Below are 24,280 nucleotides of genomic sequence, written 5' to 3'. Positions count from 1 at the left end.
TAAGTACTTTTTACTTTTGGTACTTTGACAGTACATTTTGATGGCATACTTTTTTCTATTCCGGACTTTTACTTGTAAAACAGTACCGTATATTTGATACTTTTTACTTACCATATTATGTAAAAAAAAATGTGAGTAGACCTACTTTCTTTCATCACTGCAGATGAGTGGCTTACACTTGGATACATTGCTAACATACAGTGAGACTAGTGATATGTTCAAATTGAAAAAGGTTTGTTTGAACACTTGTTAAATAGCATTTAAAGTTTAAACCCACAAAGTAGCTACAATGTTTCTAAAGGCCATTTGAAGTTGGGGGCGTGGCTTGGCAGGTGTCGTATATTGCGGAAGCGGAAGTCATCGTCGCCTCATCCTCCTCCTCCTCGAAGGCAGCGTCAGGGGTTAGTGCTTTTATTTTTCTTTGAAATTACATTATTTTGCATGAATTGACGGCCTCGTTTTGGACTTGATGTTGAAGCAAAGCCCGCACGGGCGTTGCTTAAATGAATACAGCCATTTCCGTAGCGAGCTTTTTGGGTGGTACAGGGCAGCTCGGCTTGAAAACAAACACTAGCCGTAATTGACGATGATGCTAACGGCTATAGCTATCTTCAGTTCGCTGTCCAAGGTCCTGAAAAGGGAGTCGTGACAGTAAGAGATCAACCCCAGTATGTAGATGCTTTCTGACACCCAATGCGCAATGCTAACCAAGTCTGTGTGTGTCTCGAGCGAGGATCATTCGTTCTCTGTCGCACCGTAGCTAGCATGTGACCCTGACTAGGTCCAGTGTAAAACCAGACTGGTGTAGTGGACGTATATAATAACACTGCAAAATCCTACCTCTGTGACTGGGTAGCCTACAAATGAACACCAAGATAGACCCGACAGGGTATAATTTTGGAGTTACACATGGGTAAGGGACGGTAGGGACCATGTGGTTACATTTATTGAAATCCTCAAATTAGCATTTGAGCATTTTTAATGTGTAGATGCTGGATGACTTGTTTTGTAGCAAGCCTGACCACACTCACGGAGTGACTTGCAACGTATGGACATGCTTGCCTAGTTGCCTTATCAAATGTTTGCTATTTTTTTGTTTTCTAGCTGCATCCCTGATTTTGCTGATTGTTTGTGACTCAATAGCAGCCACTGATGATGATGTGCACCAGATTGATCCTGTTGTTTCCTTGTAGTTGTAGGATCAGGTTTCTGCTGTGCTTGGAGGGTTTGATGCAGTCAGTCAGTCAGGGGGAAGAGAGAGAACAGAATGAGCGTGTAATTCAGCTAGAACGGTGGTTCTCACAGGGATCATTTAGAACCCCCCCCTCCCCCAAGAAACACTTGAGGGTCCTTGAACACCACGTTGAGAACCACAGAGCTAGATGAAAAAGAAAAATCGCACCCGTGTGAAGTTAGGGGCGCTTTTATCATCATACACATCTTCATTCATTGACAATGGGAATTAATCTTTGTGTTAGGACAAAACTGACGATTTGCTCGTCTACATATGACGTAAATTCCCCCTTCACTGACAAAAATCTACACTAGCTGAATATAGGAGGGGCTAGCACCCCTCAAAAAAAAATTGACAGGTAGGGGTGTGTGTGTGTGTGTGTGCATATTTTGTAGTGTCAACTTATGCAGTTAGTGTAAGAGGGTAGGTGAGTGTCTGACTGTTTTGTCAATCTGTCTGCATGCATGTGTATTTCACAAAGGACCTATTGTTATACTGTAGTCATTAGTTTAGCTGCAGTTTAGAGTTCAATGTGAGTTGCAACCCTGTGTGTGTGAGAAATTTGTTGTTTGTGTTCATTTCGCTTAACCCATTATTTTATTTTCATGGCAGTGATGCCTGCAGGACATGCTTAGTCAGAGCAGGGACCTGACGTTGCCAGTTAAAATCTAGGGGTGGCACTCTGAAAATGCTATAGTTGAATCCGCTGAGCGATGCCCTGGGCGCCATCACAACTGCGGTGTCAATACGGCTCTCATTTTGAGCCGATTGACACCTCAGTTATGGTTGCCGCTCGGCAGATGTGACAACATTGCAAAGTTGAAAACCCTAGCAAAAAGGGTGAAGTCATGGCAGAATCAGAATTGTCACTTCACAGGTTTACAGGTGTAAAGAATGTAAAGATGTGTGATGTTTTTATTTTATTTTTGTCCGTGCTCCATACTTTTATAGTATTCTGTGGAAAGACAGAGAGCAGAAAGAAAATAAATGGAAACGAGAATGTAACTTTACCATAAAAACAGTAGCGCTATTCTCATGGCACCATATTAAATGTATCATGTGTCATTTATTCATTCAAGAAAAGCACTTCTCCTCTTGTCCTGTCGGTACTGTCCATTTAGATCCCGGTGGTTTGATCCCTGCGTCCTCCCGTCAGACACCATGACGTCCTCCATGCTACGCAGACAGCTGAAGAACCTGGTCCAGAACTACTCTGAGGCCGAGGTCAAGGTAATAAGGAAAGCCCGACTCACGAGGGTCATTGGTTTCACCCGTAACATATCTAAATGGTGTGCCTATATTATAATAGATAGGAACAGAGAAAATAAGTCGGCACATAATTCATGTCCTTTTCACAACGCTGTGGAAGACCTGTTGGGTTGAAACACGTCCGTTGTTATGTCTGTGGAGAGGTAAATAAAGGAGTGAAAAGGATTTATTGTGTCCTTGTTGTTCTCTCAGGCCCCTTTCCACTGGTTGGTTCCCAATGGGAACCGGTTCAGTTCTTTTTGGTTCTTAGTCCATGAGCCAGAGCTCCAAAATTGAAACATTAATTATGAATTGAGTGTGCAAAACCATCCCTATATTAGATTGTTATCACCATTAAACTTCCCCAATTGAGTACTTACACAAAGACAATGATTTATTGTATTACAAATTTTACATTTTTAAATATGCAAATGAGGCATTATGTAGGAAAATATGCAATAATCAAAAATATGAAAAAGCTACTACTGTGGAAGGTTTATCATGTATTAATTTACTTGTATTGATCCTATAAACAATTTAATATAGGGTATAGTTTGCCCACCAATTATGGAGCTCTGGCTCATGGACTAAAAACCAAAAAGAACTGAACCGGTTCCCATTGGGAACCAACCGGCATCACGCTTTTTGGAAACTCAAGCAATTTGGCGTGGTCTTGGTGATTTGCCTCTCGCTCGCATGTGTGCACGCACATCGTTTGCTCTGCCTGCCGACTGCTAAAATATTTTCAACTCGGACGCCTCGAACTGGAAGCGCTTGCAGGTGAGCGCCCTGACGTTTTTAGCCGGGGTAAAATAAAAAGCCTACATTTCCATAATATTGTTCATTCAAATTCCTTTATTGCTGCAGAATATGAAAATGTGTCGTAAGGTTTACAGCTCCAAGGACATGCAGTAGAGGTCTATACCCAGAGCTCAGAGTTATTTCCGTGTCCATATTTGCTTCTCCTTCTCCTTCACTGTCTCCTGCTCAGCTTACTGCCAGTGAAGAAAATGTGAATACAGAGGGCATAACCTCCGTTTTTACCCTTTCAATCTTCCATTAGTATCTCTACCAGGTCTCAGCAATAATATCTATATTTATATACCATTTAAGTGGTATACAAGTCAGAGCATTCATTACTCTGGTTTGTAATGTCAGACAATACGCGTCGCTGCTGTCTAAAGAGTAGCCATGATAAACGCAGCCTACTCATTGTCTCCAAAACGTCACAATATAACATTTTGCTGGAGACGGTTGCGGTAGATCAGTAGACTACTGGAGCATTGCCATAATAATTTTGGAAATATCCAAATTTTCCCCTTATGCACAAGTTCGGTATTGGCCGATTGTGATAAAAACACTGGACATTTCCCTGTAATGTTTGTGTGTTTTCCAGGTGAGGGAGGCCACGTCCAATGACCCGTGGGGTCCGTCCAGCTCTCAGATGGCAGACATCTCAGACCTGACCTACAACGTGGTGGCCTGTAACGAGATCATGACCATGCTCTGGAAACGGCTGAAGGACGACAAGAACTGGAGACACATCCAAAAGGTTGGCGGTTCCCAACCTTCTTTTCCTTACACACGCATGCACGCATGCATGTGCGCACACAGCGTCTGGTTTCGGAATTACGTCATAATAAAGTCTATGGAAGTTTGTTTAGAGCCCTTATAACGTGACGTCATGTGTTCCGCCAAGTCTATGGACTTAATGGACTATAATGTTTAGACTACTTTAAACAAACATGACCAGGCGGCCCTCACCTCACACAAGTGTGATTGTTTTCCTATGTCCAGCTTTGAGGGGGTGTGTGAACACAAACATTGAATGCCATTGATAATGAATGGACAGTTTTGAGAGTTTGTGTAAACACAAACATTGAAGACAAAAGTGAGGACGCAAATTGTGATTTGCGTCCTCACTTTACACGGGTGTGATTTATTTTTATTTTTAGGTGTAGAATGGGTTGGTCTTTTATAACTTTTTGAGGGGTGCTAGCCCCTCCTATATACAGGTTTAAGTTTTGTTTTTAGTTCAATGTTTGTTTTAAAAACGCCAAACATTAAATCCCATTAACAATAAAGAGAATTTAATTTGTTTTGACACCTTTTGTTTGACATCATCATTACATCACCTAATCCTAGCAGTGCCCCTCATTTCACACGGGTGTGATTTCTTAATAGGGCTTAAGGGGTAAATGAAATGTTCAGTTTATGTATTTCATATTTACTTCCTTGTAGTGTGTATAATTAAAGTTGGATGTTAAACATGCATATTTGGTTCATTATTGTTCATTGTTTGTTGTATTCCTGCCTCAGTCACTGACCCTGCTGGAGTACCTGTTGAAGATGGGTGATGACCGGGTGCTCCTGAAGTTGACGGACAACGTCTACATCGTCAAAGCTCTCACAGAGTTCCGCTATGTCGAGAAGGACGGCAAAGATCAGGTGACGATTGCTGACATCCTGGTGATGCTGTTGCCTAGCAACCACTACTGTTGCAGCAGCACACACTGCTCATATGTAGTCGTCTGACATGTTGGACTCTCAGGCGTATCTCACGTTTTCTCACACGCCGGTGTGAGGTGGCATGATGCAACACAGATTTTGAGGTCTCAAACCCTGGATGTTACGATTTTGTGGTCAGTTCTTTAGCCCAGGGGTTCTCAACGAAGCTAAATTGCATCTGTAGTCCCTGGGCAGGCTCTTAAAAAAATGAATGAATGATAAAAAGGACAAAGTGTAGTGTGCCTGCACACAACACCATGCGTTGATGCCATGTGTGCATATGTGCAAGCACCCAACACTACGTCCATACAAAAACACAATACAATACAGATAAAAGAAAGACAAAGTGTAGTGTGCCTGCACACAACACCATGCTTTGATGCCATGTGTGCATATGTGCAAGCACCCAACACTATGTCCATACAAAAACACAATACAATACAGATAAAAGAAAGACAAAGTGTAGTGTGCCTGCACATAACACCATGCTTTGATGCCATGTGTGCATATGTGCAAGCACCCAACACTACGTCCATACAAAACACAATACAATACAGATGAAAGAAAGACAAAGTGTAGTGTGCCTGCACACAACACCATGCGTTGATGCCATGTGTGCATATGTGCAAGCACCCAACACTACATCCATACAAAAACACAATACAGTACAGGAAATGACACCGGTGATAAATACTAAATAGTGCTGATAGTTAGTTACTCGTGATTACGAATTTGAGTTGTTTTTAGCCACCTTTTCAGGTTGAATTTGAAGGTCAGATAGTTGGAGGTCTCTCTTAATTCTGTAGGGAGACTGTTCCAGTGATGGGAGGCTCTAACAGAGAACTGATGCGTCTTCAATCCACAGGGTGGAAATGTAAGAGAGAAGGCCAAGGTTGTCCTGGTCCTCATGGAAGACGAGGAGAAGCTGAAACAGGAGAGAGACTTTGCCCTCAAGACCAGAGAGAAGACATCAAAGAGTGCTGCTGGTGAGAAATGAAATGAAAGCATTAAGCATATTAACACATATATATATATATATATATATATATATATATATATATACACTTGTCCCTATCATGCCCATATATGGAGAAAGATATCTGTATCTGCCTGCCCTTGTTCCTTTTATGGCCATATACAGAGATTCCTGATATAATTTGATATAAAATCTAAAGCAAATTCATAGATCAATGAATCGAATAAGCATTTAAGGTTACTTTACTTCAGAGTTGTCCAAATTATTTTCATCGATTAGTTCGATTTATCGTTTCCCCCCCTGCCCCAGTTGCCATTGTCGCTCTGGATTATGAGCGTCTGCTAAATGCCTAAATTGTAATCGTTACCTGATATTTCCAATTGCCAGAAGTGAGGGGCACTCTTATCATCATACATCATCACATTCCGGCCAATCACAATTGGCGTCCTCACTTTTCTGTCACTTTTTGAGGGGCGCTAGGCCAGAGCCATATAGACAGAGTTACACAAACTGTGTTCACTTCATGGGGCCAGTCCAATGGCGGTTCTCCTACATATACTTCTATTGAGAGTGGGGACAACCAACTGGGACAAGTCCTGGACCGGAAGTAGGCAGAAATGCATTGGACCCAGGCAACAGCCCAGCTTTAATGATCTTAAATCCCTTTATTTTAGATTGTTTTGTAGTTATAGTACAACATAAACATTAAAGAGACTTTAGTTGTTACTGTACAATACTTTAAAACAGTTGGTCAGCCAATCAAATCATCGCTATACGGTGCTCAGCCAATCAAATCGCTATATCGCCTAGCGCCCCTCAAAAAAATGTGTGAAACTCTTTGAGGGGCGCTCAAATGATGAAATCACCCAGGTCTAGACCTGGGTGATTTCATCATACAAGTGTGACTTTAATTTTTTTGGGGGCACAAATGACCAGCTTTGTGTGAATCATAGAGAAGATTTGATTGGCTGATCACCCCATGGCGATGATTTGATTGGCTGAGCAAAGTACATCTGGAAAATAAAAAGTAAGGACCGAAAAGACTGCATCCAGACGCCGCTCGCGTCAGGAATTTGTTTTCTTCCTGGTTTTTGAGGGGCGCTAGCTAGCCCCTCCTATACACAGGTTTAATGTTTGTCTCTAGTTCAATGTTTTGTTTTGTAAACGCCATTGACAATGAAGGGAAAATGTATGTCATAATGTGTCTCATTACGTCATATTGTCTCTTTATTGTTAGTGGGGTTTAATGTTTGTGTTGCCACCGTTTGTTTTACATCACCATTACATCACCTAATCAACATGAGTTAGACTTTAATATATTAGAGCCCCTCACTCAGCTCAACCCACGCTGCAACTTTCAGCGTCGACAAAGTGTTTCCGGTTCTCTGACCGACGTTGCAAGTCACCAAAAGTCAAGACGGAAAAGTCAAGAGGCGAATTTGCGATTGGCCGGAATGTGATTTGTATGATGACGAGTGCCCCTCACTTCACATGGGTGTTATGTTTTTTATATTCTTTTAGGCAAGACTGACGTTTTAATTGATGACGTGAGATGTTTGTTTAAAAGGGACGGAGGTGAATAAAGGACTATTATTATCGCATCACAGGTTTGTTGCGTTAAAACTACTACAGTGGGAGAAGTTATTTTCAAGACGGTTATGGATGTTAGCACAACAAATGCCAAGAGCGGCAGCAGAGACAAGAAACCTTTTGAAGTGAAGAAGTGGAATGCCGTGACAATGTGGTCCTGGGACATTGTAGTGAACAACTGTGCTATCTGCCGCAATCACATCATGGATCCCTGTATAGAGTGCCAGGCCGTTCAAGGTAGCGCTAGCGACACGACCGAGGAGTGTAAGGTTGCCTGGGGAGTCTGCAATCACGCTTTCCACTTCCACTGTATCTCTCGCTGGTTGAAGACCAGAAATGTGTGCCCTCTAGACAACAGGGAATGGGAGTTTATGAAGTATGGAAACTAAACGCTTAACCCTCTGCTATTTCAGCCCTCACGTTTGCTGCTGATTGATTTAGTATTTTATTTTTTAAGTATGAAATCTTGTGATTTTTATTGGTATTTTGAAATTCATAGTTCTCGTACTGATATTCCAGAAACAAATGCAGATACGTTTTCGATCTTGTCGCCACCTCTGGACAAAGCTAATAAGGTCATCTAAGGTGTGATAAACACAACTCCTATTCTGACAGAGTCTGCAGGAGAGTGAAACCCCACATTGAAATTCTAGTGAACACGCCTCAGTGGCAAGATAATCAGCTCTCTGCAGAATAGGAGCAGGGAGTTTCGGTCAGTCCAGTGATTTTGAGAATTTAGCTCCAGACACACTGGTGTGAGATGCATATGTTATGTGGATCTCGAGATATAAGTGGCGTGACCCCAATATGGAGGATCTCAGACTTGGCTTTAATATTGGATCTCGGACAGAGTCCAAAATACATTTTATTGTCACATCCTAGGTTTATGCTTATGGTTTACAGGTGTAAGTAAGTGCGTGAAATTAGTTTTTGTGCAAGCTCCACCATTCATAGTTTACAGGAAAGGGAAGGGGAAAGGGAGGTGAGCAAAACAGGTCGGAGACCATGTAGCATCGGCAGGTCCACACAGGGAGGTAGACCGCATAAGGCAAAAGATCTTAAGGTCCTTTATATGTCCTAAAGGACATAAAATGTGACCAGACTTGTCTAGATGTGTCTATGATGTATGACTACAGATTTGGGCACTGTTTGAACACGATCACAGCCCAGGCCCATAACCTCCGTTATAACATTTTAGTTTGAATATTTCTAAATGTAGGCTATAAAACAAGTTGCCCACTACTAAAACTATTATTACTTGCGCAAGCAGAGCGCGCAAGTACTGTAATCGGCTGAGGATGTCTGTGGTGTCAGTCGGCCAATTAGGGATTGTCTGACGTACTGTAACTAAGGTACATTTGGTGATCGGTTTGGTATGTATGTCGGGGTAAGAATGGTGGTCCCTTATTGGCTGTTGATGGTGACGTAACTAAGGTATGTTTCAAGGTTGGTAATTGGTATAAATGATTTCGAACAGCAGTTGTGATATAAATTAGTTAGTAGCAGTAGTTGCGCACAAGTAGGCCATGTGGCCTACTTGTGTGCAATGGCGCAGGTTGGCACCTCGACAGAGTGAATTTCTACTAGTTTTATTATTAGTTTTCATTCATACTCATTTCTTATCGCTTGGCATCTGTTCCTATTGGAGATCAATTCTCAAAACATCCCATGCTTGTTATTTCAATCTCTATTGTAATCACTCCCTTGAAACTGTAAACCTGTCTTATACTTTATAAAACTCTGTCAACACCACTAAGAGAGTATCATGAAATGGTCTAATTCAATTAATTTGTTTTAAATTAAAATAGTAAGTTTGATAAACTAAGTCTTTGATAATGTTAAAGGAGAATTCCGTGCTAGGCTTTCTTACCTTATTTGTAGTTAAAATAACACCTGGACCTGGTTGGTGGGGACGTAACAACTACAAATAAAGGTAAGAAAGCCTTCTAGCATGGAATTCTCCTAAGCCAGGGCAAGACCCACTTTAAGGCCACAAATGCCATCGGATAAAATTATTTTAAATCTGCAGAAATTAGTTGCTAAGGATGATGTTTGTAATGGTCTGAAATAAATAAAAATCACACTTGTGTGAAGTGAGGGGTGCTCTTATCATCATACATCATCATACGTCATATTCCATGCTCAGCCAATCAAATCATCACAAATGTGATACACACAAAGCTGGGCATTTTCATAATGCGTTGGCACACTGCTCCTGTGGATAGGGTGAGGGCTGTCTTACTGAGACAACATGTAGTCCAGGAAGTAAGTGAGCCTGGACAGTGACACTGGGCTCACTGCTATAATCTAAAACCACATACGGGTATTGCACACATGAGGACCCCCAGGAAAGTGTTCTAAATCTTCTAAACCTTATTAACATATATTGTTTTGCAAAAAGGGTCAAGTCTCCCTTTAATTCTGTAGATGTCTATATTCAGATATTATATTTATGCTCAAATGTGTTGAATGTGGTACTTCCGTTGGTTGACATAATATTTAAAACCACACTGTCATCTCTCCCCATCATCCTCGTTTCAGCTTCATCCACGGACCCCCAGAAAGACCCCAACTACAAGCCTGTCTATACCGCTGGGGCCACTGGTCTCCCCTCGCTCGACAACATCCCCTCAGTGGCTGAAATAACCGCTTCCTTTGAGGCTCGCAAACAAGAGCGTCTCAGACAGGAGCACGAGAAGAAAGAGACCGAGAGAAGGGTGAGCACGTTTTAATTGTTTTATTAGAGGAGTTGAAGGAAGCAAGTCTATTAGCATTATTGTACAATTATGACTTCCACCTGGGCCGTGGCTCAGCGGTCCAGGCACCTTGGCCGGTAGCCCGAGTCTGGCAGTGTGCCGTGGGTTCGACTCCCGATCCCGACGGCCTTTACTGCATGTCACTCCCCCATCTCTCTCCCCATTTCCTGTCGGCTTACTGTTCCTCTATAAAATAAAGGCGAAAGCCACAAGAGAAAACATAAAAAAAAAAGAAATTATGACTTCCACATGCTTCTGCTGCAAGCAAAAAGGTAGATTTAGAGCTCCACCTTGATATGTTTAGAAAATGTATAAACATGTGAGAAAAAGAGAGGACTAAACTTTCGCCATACCCAATTAACTTCCAAAAAGCGTCTGAACAAATGTATACTATAGTTTCACATAACTTTATTATTCTTAACTTAATTAAACCTGATCAGTCAGTCAGCTGAAAGCAACCAATAGTTGAATAATCAACTAAATTAGGATTCATGAACAGACAACACGTCTTATTGAATACAAAGGCCTCGGTACATTTCCATTGTTTGTGTCCTTGTCACTGCAGGGCAAGCTGAGTGAGGACGAGCTGCTGTGGGAGGATGCTGGGAAAGGTGACGAGCCCAAACCATCAGCCTGGGCAGGATCGTCAAAAGACGAGGAAGAGACCAAAGAAGAGGAGGCCACCACCGATGCCTGGGGCGCACCCGCCAAACCCACAGCCAAAGGCAGCGGCGACCCCTGGGGTGCTCCGGCCAAAACGCCGGAAGATCCCTTCACGGCGGCGAAAGACGAAGATCCGTTCGCGGCGCCGAAAAACGGAGAAGATCCCTTTGCTGTGCCAAAGGACGGAGGCGACCCGTTTGCAGCGAAAAATGACTCTGATCCTTTCGGCGCGCCTAAGGCTGAGGCGTTCGATGCCGCCACAGATGGTGCTGACCCGTTTGCGGCACCAGGCAAGGGGGATCCGTTTTCCGCCCCGAAAGACAAAAATGACCCCTTCGGTGCACCAAAAGTTGACCCGTTTAATACCCCAAAGGATGATCCATTCAATACACCTAAAGATGATCCATTTAACGCACCTAAAAATGATCCATTTAACACCGCTAAAGATGATCCATTTAACACCGCTAAAGATGATCCATTTAACACCGCTAAAGATGATCCATTTAACACCGCTAAAGATGATCCATTTAACGCACCTAAAAATGATCCATTTAACACAGCTAAAGATGATCCATTCTGTACTCCAAAGAACGACCCGTTCAATACAACAAAAGATGACCCGTTCACCGCACCAGCAGCCAATGCTGATCCTTTTACGGCAGCAGCAGCATCAACACCGCCCAAAGAAGATCCATTTGGAGCACCCACAACACCGCCTAAAGAAGACCCGTTCGCTGCACCCACAACACCACCTAAAGAAGACCCGTTCGCTGCACCCACTACAACACCACCTAAAGAAGATCCATTTGCAGCACCCACAACGCCACCTAAAGACCCATTCATGGCACCCACGACACCACCTAAAGAAGACCCATTTATGTTACCCACGACGCCACCTAAAGAAGACCCATTTATGTTACCCACGACGCCACCTAAAGAAGACCCATTTATGTTACCCACGACGCCACCTAAAGAGGATCCATTTGCTATACCTACAACACCACCTAAAGAAGACCCTTTCTCCTCAGCGTCAAACGCCCCTCAAGACGACCCGTTCGGCGCACCACTGACAACCACGCCGCCTAAGGAAGATCCCTTCGCGGTGCCGTGCAGTCCGCCCAAAGACGCTGCCTCCTCCTCCGACCCGTTCAGCGCTTCCATGGCCGCCTCTTTATCAAAAGACAATTTGGGTGCGTGGGGTGACCCGGCCAGCTCGCCCCCCCCCAGCTCCGACCCCTGGGGAGCACCGTCGGGAGCGAAAGCACAGGGAGATCTTTGGGGCGACGGGGCCACAGCCGTCTCCCCTACCAACGCTGGCGGCGACCCGTTTGGGGCCACATCCAAACCAGACGGTGACCCGTGGGGTGCTACAGGTAAGAGTGATGAGAGTAGAGGAGAAGGACAGGCCAACGTAATTAAACGGTTAGATGGCCAGCAAATGGTGTCGACTGCCTTTTTTCACCGCCGACAAGTAAAAACTAGACTACAAAATTCTAGGGAACGACTAGTGGATCCAGTAGAACTAAAGGTCAAGTAATTAGCCCTTCACCGAGTCCCTCCCCAACCCATCCTTGTCCAATAGGCACGTTAGCAGCAAAGAAAGCTTGACCTGCATAGAAACCGTTGCTAAACTATTTGGATTTGCATTGGACAATCGCTTTTTGGGGTGGGATTTAGTGTAGGGCTAATTTTGCACTTAAGCGTTATACTCGGAAAATCCAAGCACAACACTGCCAAAATACATGTTAGTCGACTAAATCAACTGTAGATTCAGTCTATCTCATGATATTTAGTAAACTAAAAGTAAATCCTTTCAGATTACTAAAATATGACTGAAACTGTAGCAAACATAATGAAAGAGTTAGAAAATAATATAGTTTCTCTACAGAAATGGCCAGCTTTCCTTACAATTTAATGCAAGGTATTTAATTGTCCTTTTGTGGTCAAATTAATGCAACAGGCGTCCAGACTGGTGACAGTAATTATTCTATAGACAACACTCATCTTTATTTATTAACTTTTATAGCAATTTAGTTATTGTGTATACTATGTACAGTGTTTTTCTTTTTTTTTGCATCTTCCTTAAATTAGCCTGATTGTGTCCTAGCCTGCCATCTAATGGCTTAGAAAATAATTGGCCCAAGCAAGGCCAAATGTACTTGACAATCCCTGCTCTAAATATAGTCTTCGTTTTTTGTCATAGTGTTATATGGAGTTAAATTTCAGCGATTTATTGATTGATTGAATACTTAATTCCCGGGGGACTTGTTTTCCATTGTGGTCCTATACTGTATGTATGCAATTCATCAACATGGTAAATGGTGCATTTATATAGCGCAGAGATTGTGCATTACATTCACCCATTAACACAACGATGCCAGAGGAAACCATGCCTGCACATCGGGAGTAATTACCTTGCGGTTCCCATCCGGTCACTCTACCCCTAAGCCTCCCCATTGCATAAAATGATTACACAACAATACATGTCGTCAACAAATACAAAGACTATAATTGTACTGTACCTACTTTGATCCGTAACACATTTCTCACGTGCTGTAGCTCCCACGGCGGCCAACAGCGCTGGCGATGCGTGGGGTTCTGCCCCGCCCACAGACGCCGCCACCTCCGATGACCCCTTTGGAGACGCGGCCTCTAAAAGCACTAGCGGTGACCCCTGGGGCACGCCAAGCAACACACCGAGCAACGGCACAGGTCAGTCTCTACTCTGCACATTTCTGTTCATCTGACCACCCACCCACCCTTCCATTAATCTTCCCTTCTATCAGTCAAATTCTTTTTGACATGAAATCTGCCTATCTATGCCCTACTCTGCTCTAAATCAGTTATTTATTAACTTTTTTTTAATGTTTCTGTGTAATTCATGTGCACTTTAATCAGCCATTAATCCAATAATCTAGAGCCAATAACAGTTGTTACTACTGATTTTAACTTTAACGGTCCTTACACGTCGGGAGTGTTTAATTTATTGTGTGATTGTGTCACATTTATCACATTTTAAACTGCTACTGCTATACTGAGTCCATCCACATACAACATGAATGTAACGGGACGATAAATGTTATATTCAAAATTGACAATTTTTCCCAGATGAATTGCCAGGTCAATTGTTTTATGGGAAATATTCAGAGTGATCCTGGTGTGTAAGGACCTTTATTCTGACTGAGTGCATGCTGCTTGTGATAATAAATCGCAGGCATAATTCTTTGTAAAGTCATTTGGCTGTTGTACTCTTTTGTGTTTGCATGTGCGTGCACACGCTTCTACTATAGCTTACTACCTCACATGTCACATCTCCAATCCACCTCCTTGGTTTCACTTCCATCTTCCATCCATCAATCGCCTCTCGCTTGACGACTTTAATCAATTAACTCTTGTCTTCCGCTCTGCTCTCTTCTCTTTACCCCCCCTTGACCCTGTGTGTCCCGCTGAAACCTGCCCACCGTCCCGTCACCTGCAACCCGCTAGAAAACACCTTTTAGAGCAGAGAATTGGACCTTTATGTCATTGCAGATAATAAGCAAGCAGCACAGGAGGACGAGTTGGCCCGAAAGACGGCGGCGTTCCTGGGCTCGGTCGGAGCGTCCCTCGTCAACTTGGACTCTCTCCTCTCTTTTGACCCTCAGCCCAAACAACCCCCCCTCACCACCAGCACACACACCCTCCCTCAGATACCACGCCCCGGTAAGGAGAGGTAGAGCGCGCAGCATAATGCTACTGCAAATCCCATGTCTTCACACCGAGCAGGCCCAGAAGATGAGCATTTGAACGCCGTTTGTGTTTTGATCATAGGTTTAGTTCGTCGGACAAATTTAGATGTACTTTTTTATTTTTTGCCTGGTGTGTGCCATCAGCCACAACATCCAAGTATAACAGAGTTTAACCTATAAACCCAAATATTTTTGGGCTTTGTTTGAACTGACCCAACAATGGAAGAATCTCTTGGGGAGATCCCTGAAAAACCCAAGTGACTCTAATGGGTTTAAAAATGCATATTCAACCTAGTCAGCCCTGGTGGGTCTGAATTCCAGAAAGATTACAAAGAAGTGAGTGAGAGAGAGAGAGAGAGAGGGGGAAGAGCGAGTACAAATATAATATTATATATATATTCAGCAAAAGGTTTGTATGACGAGCTAGCTGTGACGAGTGTTCTTTTTTGCGTAGTCATGCCTTTCCCTGTGTACTGTGTCCCCACTGTAGTGCATAGCTGTGGTTGTTATATATATGTGCAGTACCTGTTAGCATCAGTGAGCTATTGTAACAACCCTGTATAGGTAGATAAGCTAGTGTACATTTAATCCCATTGAGCTTCAAGTTGTAACTCTTTTCTCCTCCCTCTGTCTCTGCTCTGCTTCATTTCCCTCTTACTGGAATGCTTTGTTACTGTATACCCCTCCCTCAATCCCCTCCCCCCAATCCTCTCCACTTCTTCCGATTCTGTCGCTGTTCCTATTCCAATTTGGACTTTTTCCCAGGTGTTTTAAAGGGCACAGCTGCGGCTGTTGGTGGTGGCCCCTTCTTGGGTCGAACCATGCCTACTTCAGGGGTGTCCTTTACTGGGACGCCATCAGCCCTTCACTCGAGTCCTTTTGGTTATGTCCCTGCATCATCATCCTCCTCCTATGGGCTTCCCCATGCCACTGTGGGGACTTCCCCATTTCAGCCACCCTCCCGTTCGATGGGAACATCGCCCACCGGCCACGTTATGCCTACATTGGGACCTCATAGTAGTATGTATCCCCCCTTCTTTGGAGGCGGTATGGTACAGCCCGCTGCCATGGGGGGAATTCCTTCGATGGAGGTTAATATCGCCCCGTCCAGCTACATCATGGGGCCTGGATGGGGCCATCTACAGGCCATCGCCGGGGGAAATCCTCTGCCTACAGGGGGGGCTGCTATCCCCTTCACGGGGGCTGGAGTGGTACAGGTACATCCCGGTCCCACTGCAGGAGGTCCTTGGGTAGCATTCACTGCAGCGGAAGGTTCCATTCCAGCGGGAGGTTCCATTCCACAGATGGGAGGGGGGGCCCCCTTGCAGCCCCACATGGTCAGTGGGTTAGGTGAGCTCACGCCCATAACTGACACCAATCCGTTCCTACTCTGACAACTTGACGTGTAAAGGCTCACGCATACTCCGGTTTTTATGTGATCACTTACTCACCGCGGAGGTTGGTAAAACTACGACACATCTGTCTGTTTTTACTAACCACCGCAAAGGTGAGTAGCTTATCACCTAAAACTGCAGTATGCGTGGGCCTGTTAATCTCTCAAATCAAGTCAGCTCCACTGCTTGCTTCAAGACCCGTCCACAATCATGGTAATGCATATGGTTCAAATGTATACAGCCAATATAGTAAAGAATGAATTACAGAAACCGAATGGCTTCACTTCCTTCCTGTTGGGAACTAAAAAGCCATTTCACTGAACTTGAGTTTAGTCCAGTTTGTTTTGGTTCCCCAAGTGAAAGAAATAAGAAATCATGTTGTCAGTGTCACGAGCCACACCGTATTAAAGACCATTTTTGTATGCTTCGATCAATATATTGTACAACGAAAAGACTGCGGGCGGTTATTTGCAACCTTCTTATTATACTGCTGTTCGTCCTGCTGCACCGGCCTTCAAGGTGCTGTGGACATAATAATAATAATGGACAAACTGCGACGGCACATGGCATGCGCAAAGCCTGAATGGCAACACCACTGCGCCATGGGCTTCAGCATAATTCATGCTTGTTATACAGTAAATGAGGGGGCTTGAGTTGCTACTATCTGTGATGGCAGTTGACATGAACAACCGGTTCACTTTTTCACAAAAAAGGACACATACAGTTATTTGTGTTTTCCGGTAACTGCCCGTAATATAAAGGCCATGGGGGGGGACCCAGATTGGAGCCAGTTTTCTGTTCTTTATAGACTGTTAACCGCATTCATATGGGTTTTCCCTGGTTAAGCTTAGTCCCCTGATTTAGGCGCCTAGAATGCAAACTACTAGTCTGGTTCTCCAAGGCTACCTACATCACTTGTAAAAACGTAATATAAATATATATGTCGTACATTTCAGTTTCAGCGTCCATAATGGAGACAGCATGGTCCAGTATACACAATTATTGTATCTCTCTACAGCAATTCCAGAATTGCTCTAGATAGAAACTACATTTCAAACGAGTACAGTTTGCAAGATTTTGCGGCCGTGTGTGAGGGGTGTGACCGTGCGTGTATATGTTGTGTTTTGTGTAAATAGTGGAAGTATTATCACAGTTAAACCTTGAGAACTATATATAAGAGTGTTACAATCATGACGAGTAACTATTTATTGATCTATTTATTGATTGATTACTTGATTTGCTTAATTTATTATTTTTTTTCTTTTTTTGTATGGAATATTTGGGCAATATTTGGGAGAAATCTGTTTGAAAACCAGAAATCTTCACACTACATTCCTTGTCGTGAAATCTGTTTGCTTCACACCAGTGGTTCTCAAAGTGGGGACTCACGAGTCCTTGAGGGGTTTCCAGGAGGTCGTCAGCTAAATTATTGATAGTTTGGAACCAAATTACAGTTTACAGGTGTGTAACTCCCGAGAGTATTTTGTATTTAAAAGGTCTTAAAAGTCATTAAATTGTAACTTTGGAAATGTGCAGATACCTTGTTTACTGTTGAGTGAGCAGAAAACGATGTTGCACATCAAGCTAATCATCTGGGACCCCCCCAAGATCATGTGGGTCCCGACCCAGATCATGTGGGTCCCGACCCACAGGTTGAGAACCACCACACCATCAATCTGAGAGTGGCAAGCGCTTGTCACCATGTGACTGGCTCTCACCTGAATGGACTAGATCCACATATGGGGGGGGGGGGGGCAGGCAAACTACCCGTTTCTCCCAATAATGGCATCCTCTATCAACTTGATAACCAATCGTGGCTTTTTTTAATCTTCCTTCAATGTTTGGTTCGTAAAGTGTTTTTGTACTCATTCTCCCTTTATTTATTACATCTGTATCCAGTGTCGTTAGAGAGATGAAGTACACTATGACGTACTGTAGCTGTTAGCTGAATGAAAACCCAATGAAAACATAATTTTCTTCAATGTGCATGCTGTCAGAGACGATAGTTTTGTGTGTGTGTGTGTGTGTGTGTGTGTGTGTGTGTGTGTGTGCGCGTGCGTGCGTGCGTGCGTGAGGGCCAAATGTCCTGGCAAATTTGAGAAAGACATTGAGAGAAATGTATGTTTCAAACAATTGGTAGAATTCAGGTTAGGATTAGGTATTCAGAGTTTAGACTCATCATGCTTGATTCCTACTTGGTTGCGTGCCAGTGTTGCACACCAGACGTGGATCTACAAGCTACAGACCGCAGAACAGCACACTGTGAGCTTGTTATGTACATCGGCTATTCTATTAAGATTGCCATCCTAAAACGTCCTCCCAACTATAGCAATACGAACGTGTGTGTCTGTTGGACAAAGGTAATGCACAATGTACATTTAAAATATAACTCATTACAAAGACTGTGTTTGTTTTGGCCTCATGATCTGTGAAACCCTTGACTTGACCAGTGTCAAAATGTCTCTAAATTCATCCATTTGAAACCTGGCAGAAACTTTTGTGATTTTGGGATATGGGTCTGCAATCGTATGACCGTGTCACTTGATTGTGTGACGCCATTTCCACTTCCAATCCGGTTCATATTGTGTATGTCTAGTCAACACAGTATGACAAAGTACAGTATAAATTAGGGTTTTAGTGGTTGACATTGTAATTCCAACATCCTGCTGCACAATAGAAGCTATAGGCATTTTTTTCCTCCTCTGTAAGCGGCAGCATATTCTTTGTAATCATTAGGTTTCCTTTCCAAACACGAGGTCGTCTCTCCATAGTGTTGAGTTGTCCATGGCCTTTGTGTTCGTTTGCTCGGTCCGTTCAAAGCAGTTCAGAGGAACGGCTTTAACAAATCATTGTGTTTTCACTTCAGCTACTTTATCTAAAATGTCAACTTTGATTGGGATTAATTTAATGGAAGTGACCTATTAGTCGTTTTGTTTTTGTTCCAATCATAGCTGGTATCACTATAATTTTATACTGTATGAGATTAAAAAATATATATTTTATTGTGCATTCGAAGTTGAGGCTGTGTTGTCAACTGTGATGGTATATGTGAGAAATAAAATGATTCAATACTGATTTAGATTGCTGTATTCCCTTTGTCTATTTCCTCACGGTCATCAAACTGTTCTTCTGTTCAAGTGTCATTTTGAGGCCTCATACACGTCAAACTCTCTGGCTGTGATTAATGGCTGCCACAATGCAATTCCAATGGGAGTCACATGGTTTCAAGTGATTGAATAAATTGCATTCAGTGGGGGACCCCCACTAGTTTAATTGAGACCCCCAATGAACCGTACACTCTGGGTCTCCAGAGTAAAGCTGTGTTACTGTAGTGTAGGCATGCATTGCCTAGTAACGCAGTAGTGCTGTAGTTTAGCATTGCCACAAGAGGGCCTCGTGCACAAAAGTTAAAATTACAGATTTGCTTTGGAAAAAGTGATTTCCATAACCCTACCCAATTATGAACACAATTGGCTCCTAAAATATATGAATGTTTTTAGGCAGCTGCTATGGTGTTTTTATATATACATATATGAATGTTTTTAGGAAGCTATGGTGTTTTTATATAAATATATGAATGTTTTTAGGAAGCTATGGTGTTTTTATATAAATATATGAATGTTTTTAGGCAGCTGCTATGGTGTTTTTATATAAATATATGAATGTTTTTAGGAAGCTGCTATGGTGTTTTTACTTTTTATATATGAATGTTTTTAGGAAGCTGCCATGGTGTTTTTATATTAAAGGTATATTCAGTGATTTCACTTAATTCAAATATCACTTATTTTTTTGTTTTGTTGTGATAATCCTCCCTACTATAGAGTGTGCTGGCCATATAAGGAGTTCCTCCCTGTCCCCAGTTAACCCCTGGGGGTCAAAAAACCTTAGGTTTCGTTTTTGACTCTCTATCCTGATTGGACGGTTGAAGGTTTGTTGAGTGAAATCACTGAATATACCTTTAAATATATGAACGTTATTAGGTTCGGACCAACTCTTTCATGTCAAGGACCCCCAAGTTAATGTATTTTGCAGTGTTTTTTTCAAAACATTTTTTAATGCAAAACTTCAGTTCAGTATTTTGGAATAGCCAACGTATGCATGGACAAAGTAGTTACAATGATTGTGATGCAGTTTTAACACATTTAGCTGGGGACCCCCTGGAACCCCTCTAAGGATCCCTGGTCCTTAGAGGGGTTCTTCCAGGGGGTCCCCTGCTACCCCTGTAGGGGTTCCAGGGGGTCCCCTGCTACCCCTCTAAGGATCCCTGGTCCTTAGAGGCCCCCTTCACCGTGATGTGCCCTTTAAAAAGAAACCTTTTAAAGACCAACACCTTTTCGGCACCTTATCAAGAAGTGATGGTAAAATCTATTAAAAATCACACCCGAGTGAAGTGAGGGGCACTCTTATCATCATACATCAACTCATTCTGGCCAATCACAATATGCGTCCCCACTTTTGTCTTCAATGTTTGTGTTTACACACACTCATCAATGTTTTTGCACAATGTGTTTACACAAATACTGAAACCTGGGCATAGGAGGGGCTAGTGCCCCTCAAAAATAAAATACTAAGACCTGCTTAGCCTCGTTACCCAGACTTTCATTTCGTCTGCAAGACCTGCTCATCGCCTTATTTGGGATTTCAAAAACGTTAAGTGAATACAGTTACTGCTTTTCGTCATTGCAGGACAATACACGAGTCAAGTCGCCATGGTGACCACATCAACAGATCTCTCTCTCTATACTCCTTGCACGACAAGCTGTTCCACAGAGAAATTAATTACTTTACAATGACCACTAGAAGACGGGCTCATGGATTACTGGGTGACAGAGCCTCAGTGGTGGAAAGCAACTAAGTACATTTACTCAAGTACCGTGCTTACTTGGCTACTTTTTTTCTTTTACTTTTACTTTTACTTATAGTTACTAGTTTCCAGTTACTTTGAAGATTTTGATTATTATTACAAAGCAAACATATTAACCACTTAAGCCCTATTTTGTACTTAAAGGCCTTTTCGGTAACGGTACCTGCTATTTTCGAAAAGGTTTGGCACGTTTTGAAAGATTGTATTACTTTTGTACTTTAACTCAAGTGCATACTCTGTTACTAAGTAATAAAAAAATGCACAGGACCTTTACCTGTAACAGAGTATTTCTATATTGTATTATTTCTACTTTTACTTGAGTAAAAAAACATATATAATCTCAGGATTTCTTTCACCAATGCAGAGAGCCATGGAAGTATTGTGGCCGAGGGTGAGAGCTACATATGGCTGTCCGGATGAACAGCCACAGTATTGGAGCCTAAAAGGAGTATAAGAGGAGGGCGCGAGGAGCAGATGGACTTGTGCGGATTAAGCGGGTACATCTGGGTCGAACGCTGTCGAACGTTTCCCAAGAACGACAGCCTGGAATGGAGGCGGAGGAATGAGAGAAGAGCCGTGGTGACAGAAAGACGATGGAGATGTGAACACACAGAAGTCCCCAGGGGCCAAATATGGTGAGTTTATATCATTCATATCAGTGTGTGCATGTGAAGCTGGACTGAGACAAGATGTTCACTCTTGTTCACAAGTATTTAGATTTATCTGTATAAATTTGACTTGAGTGAAAGTACAAAGGTATTGGAAAACAAATTAAAAAGATATAGGCATCTACTGTATACTGTTGTATCAGTTGTAAACTTTATAGTGCCTTTCTCCAAAGCGTTTTACAGTGTATTTCACATTGACACACCGATTGCAGACGGAACCATGCAAGGCACATGTATACCTGCTCATCAGGAGCAGAATGCTCAGTGGTCTTGCTCAAGGACACATCACCATGCGGGCAGGAATTGACCCGGCAGCGTTCAAATTCCAATAATTTAAGACTTTTGATCTGAAGAAAACTTTGAGGGAGACGGCATATTAGAGGAGGTGTTAGATTAGAAGAATGTGCTGGTACAATTTGGTCTCCAGCCAGCTGGGTTTCATGTGGTTCTTCACAGAAAAGTGTTCATTTTTAAAGTTACATTTGAACGTATACCTGTAATGGTTCCCATTTTCACTTGGGCCAAGATTAAGGTAACTTGGGCGTTTCCTTAGAAACGTCTGTCTCCAACATTTTGAGACCATCAAAGCTCTCCATGAATGAGGAGGTATTGCGGCTCAGGAGGTCGAGTGGCTGCTTGGGAATCGGTAGGTTCTCGGTTCAATCCCTGGCTTGATCCTCGGCTCTTCTTGTCAAACTGTCCATGAGCAAGACACTGAACCAGTTGACCAGGTTGCCTCACATGCAGTGGCGCAACACGGACCGAACGCTAGGCGCCGCCGAAAAATCCGTCCCCCCCCGTCCCCCCACCACCCTAGGGGATGGGGGGGTCTAACCACAAAAACGTGGGGTTATGGTTAGGGTTTGGGGTCGGACTACAGAGAGGTTGTTCCAGTGACTCAATGTACATACAAAACTGCGTTTTGGCACAGTTATTATTATTATGAATTACCTGGCTGTGATTCCTCCTCCTCCCCATTTGTCTCAAAACGTAAAAGTTTAACCACATTATCAGCAGCGCCTCGAACAAGTCAAAACTCACTGACCATCTGATCTGTAAGTTAGCCTATCCTATATAAAATGTACAACACCTGGGAGGTTTTCAGGAGAGGATGTTTTAATGTAGTTGGTGTTAAACCCATGCAACTTGAGAGGAAAGAAAAACTTGCAGCGCCTTACCTGGTGTTGACAGTTGTGCTTTCATTAGCGCATTTAGCAGCGTCGATCTCCTCGGATCCTTCCCCATAAATCCCAAAATGGTGTAATAATATAAGTCCCAAAGCGGGGTCCGGGGACCCCCAGAGGACATTGAGCGAGTTCCAGGGGGTACAACTACATGATAGTTTGTGGCGTCATGTGGACGCTCTCAGTTTTTTTAATTAACATTGATTATCAATTGCAGTCCCACAGCTAGAAATGGCATTAAAATATGGTCCGTCCGAGCTGTATAAATCTTCTCTTATGGGGGTCCTTCTCTTCTCTTCAAATGGGGGGTTCCGTGGGCTAATACGTGTCCATTTGGGGGTCCTTAACATGAAAAGGATAAAGTAAATCCATTCATCTACTGATAGCCAATACACGACTTATCAAAAGTGGTGCGTGACACCAAAAGCAGTGACCTATTGAATCCTGTTCCTGTATTATTAGAATCATTACAGAGTGCAAAGCACATTGGGTCACTGATGGCGGTGTAACAACTCCCAAACTTCCGAAAATACAGAACGGGCCAAACCATTTTGGGATTTAAACAGGGGTGGATCAAATATATGGTATGCGTCCCTGCGGTTATTGCGCCCCTGCTCACATGGTTTTCTCTGCCGTTGGTCGGTGTATGAGTGGGTGAATGTAATGATCTTTTGTAAAGGGCTTTAGATAAAGGCACTAATATACCTGTTACAGCAAACCCATCATTTCTGGCTGACTGTGTCTTGTCTTTCATAATGTGATGAGATTGACAACTGGATCTGCTTTTTGAACGTTGTCACCTAAATTACTGTTATCAAAAAAAGATGTTGATCTACTAGAAGTATCATTGGAAAATTATTCAGAATCACTGTCCCACAAATCAAAACTATAGATTTTCACAGGGCACTTCTGTAAACACATGCTTGGCTGATTTAATTGTATGTTATAGAAAAAGAGTTTTTGCATTACTCAAAAGAATCTCTTGGACTGAGATTATTTAAATGCTAAGCTTCTTCTCTCCATAACACAGACCGGCATTATCTACATTCAAAAGCCGAGCGGGACCTTTGCTTTATCAGTGGTACAGCATTGATTACCACCACGCACACATGGATTACAGGCACAGCTCAATTGAACTGGCTTTAGAGATGAGAATAGAATTAGAATAAGAATCAGTGCTCGAATTAGGATTGATTCATTCATTGTAATTCTGAACTGTTTTGATGCATAGGATTAAAGGAGAGTGTTTGTTGTGGTCTCCTTGTCTCTCCAGTGCTTTAGTTAACATAACATGCATTTTCAGTTTGGTATACCGATTTTATCCAATAAGGAGAGAGTATTCATACAGCAGCATACACAATAATGTTACGGCGAATAAGTGAGCAGATAATTGATTAGTTCCATTAACTGTTGCTCCAATATTGCAAATGACGATGACATACAGTAACTAATGTCTAAGTCTTCCCT

The 24,280-nt window shown here is 42.8% G+C and overlaps 1 protein-coding gene across 2 annotated transcripts; it reads left to right on the top strand.

Moving 5' to 3' along the window:
- Window positions 1–375: 375 nt before the first annotated feature.
- Window positions 376–19,153, top strand: LOC310866681 (uncharacterized protein). 2 transcript variants are annotated; one of them, XM_083776384.1, is made up of 10 exons: window positions 376–401; window positions 2,356–2,464; window positions 3,879–4,034; window positions 4,802–4,930; window positions 5,856–5,976; window positions 10,098–10,273; window positions 10,878–12,348; window positions 13,535–13,687; window positions 14,507–14,677; window positions 15,469–19,153. In XM_083776384.1, the coding sequence occupies exons 2-10, from the start codon at window positions 2,396–2,398 to the stop codon at window positions 16,095–16,097; spliced, it is 3,075 nt and encodes a 1,024-aa protein (XP_083632510.1). In that variant the 5' UTR covers window positions 376–401; window positions 2,356–2,395; the 3' UTR covers window positions 16,098–19,153. The 2 variants fall into 2 exon arrangements, with proteins under 2 accessions (XP_083632510.1, XP_083632511.1); XM_083776385.1 differs by lacking the exon at window positions 376–401 and adding an exon at window positions 1,167–1,195.
- The last annotated feature ends 5,127 nt before the right edge of the window (window positions 19,154–24,280 follow it).

The sequence above is a fragment of the Protomyctophum parallelum genome (genome assembly GCF_964188405.1).
Source record: "Protomyctophum parallelum genome assembly, chromosome: 1".
In the NCBI taxonomy this organism is placed as follows: Eukaryota; Metazoa; Chordata; class Actinopteri; order Myctophiformes; family Myctophidae; genus Protomyctophum; species Protomyctophum parallelum.
The sequence above is the reverse complement of the archived record's forward strand: the minus strand, read 5'-3'. Positions and strand labels throughout refer to the sequence as shown.

Bases quoted from the DNA above. Each gene is read 5' to 3' on its own strand.
- LOC310866681 (XM_083776384.1), top strand. From the start codon at position 2,396: ATGACGTCCTCCATGCTACGCAGACAGCTGAAGAACCTGGTCCAGAAC. The intron at 4,035-4,801 runs GTTGGCGGTTCC...TTCCTGCCTCAG, and splicing joins ACTGGAGACACATCCAAAAG to TCACTGACCCTGCTGGAGTA. The intron at 10,274-10,877 runs GTGAGCACGTTT...TTGTCACTGCAG, and splicing joins AGAAAGAGACCGAGAGAAGG to GGCAAGCTGAGTGAGGACGA.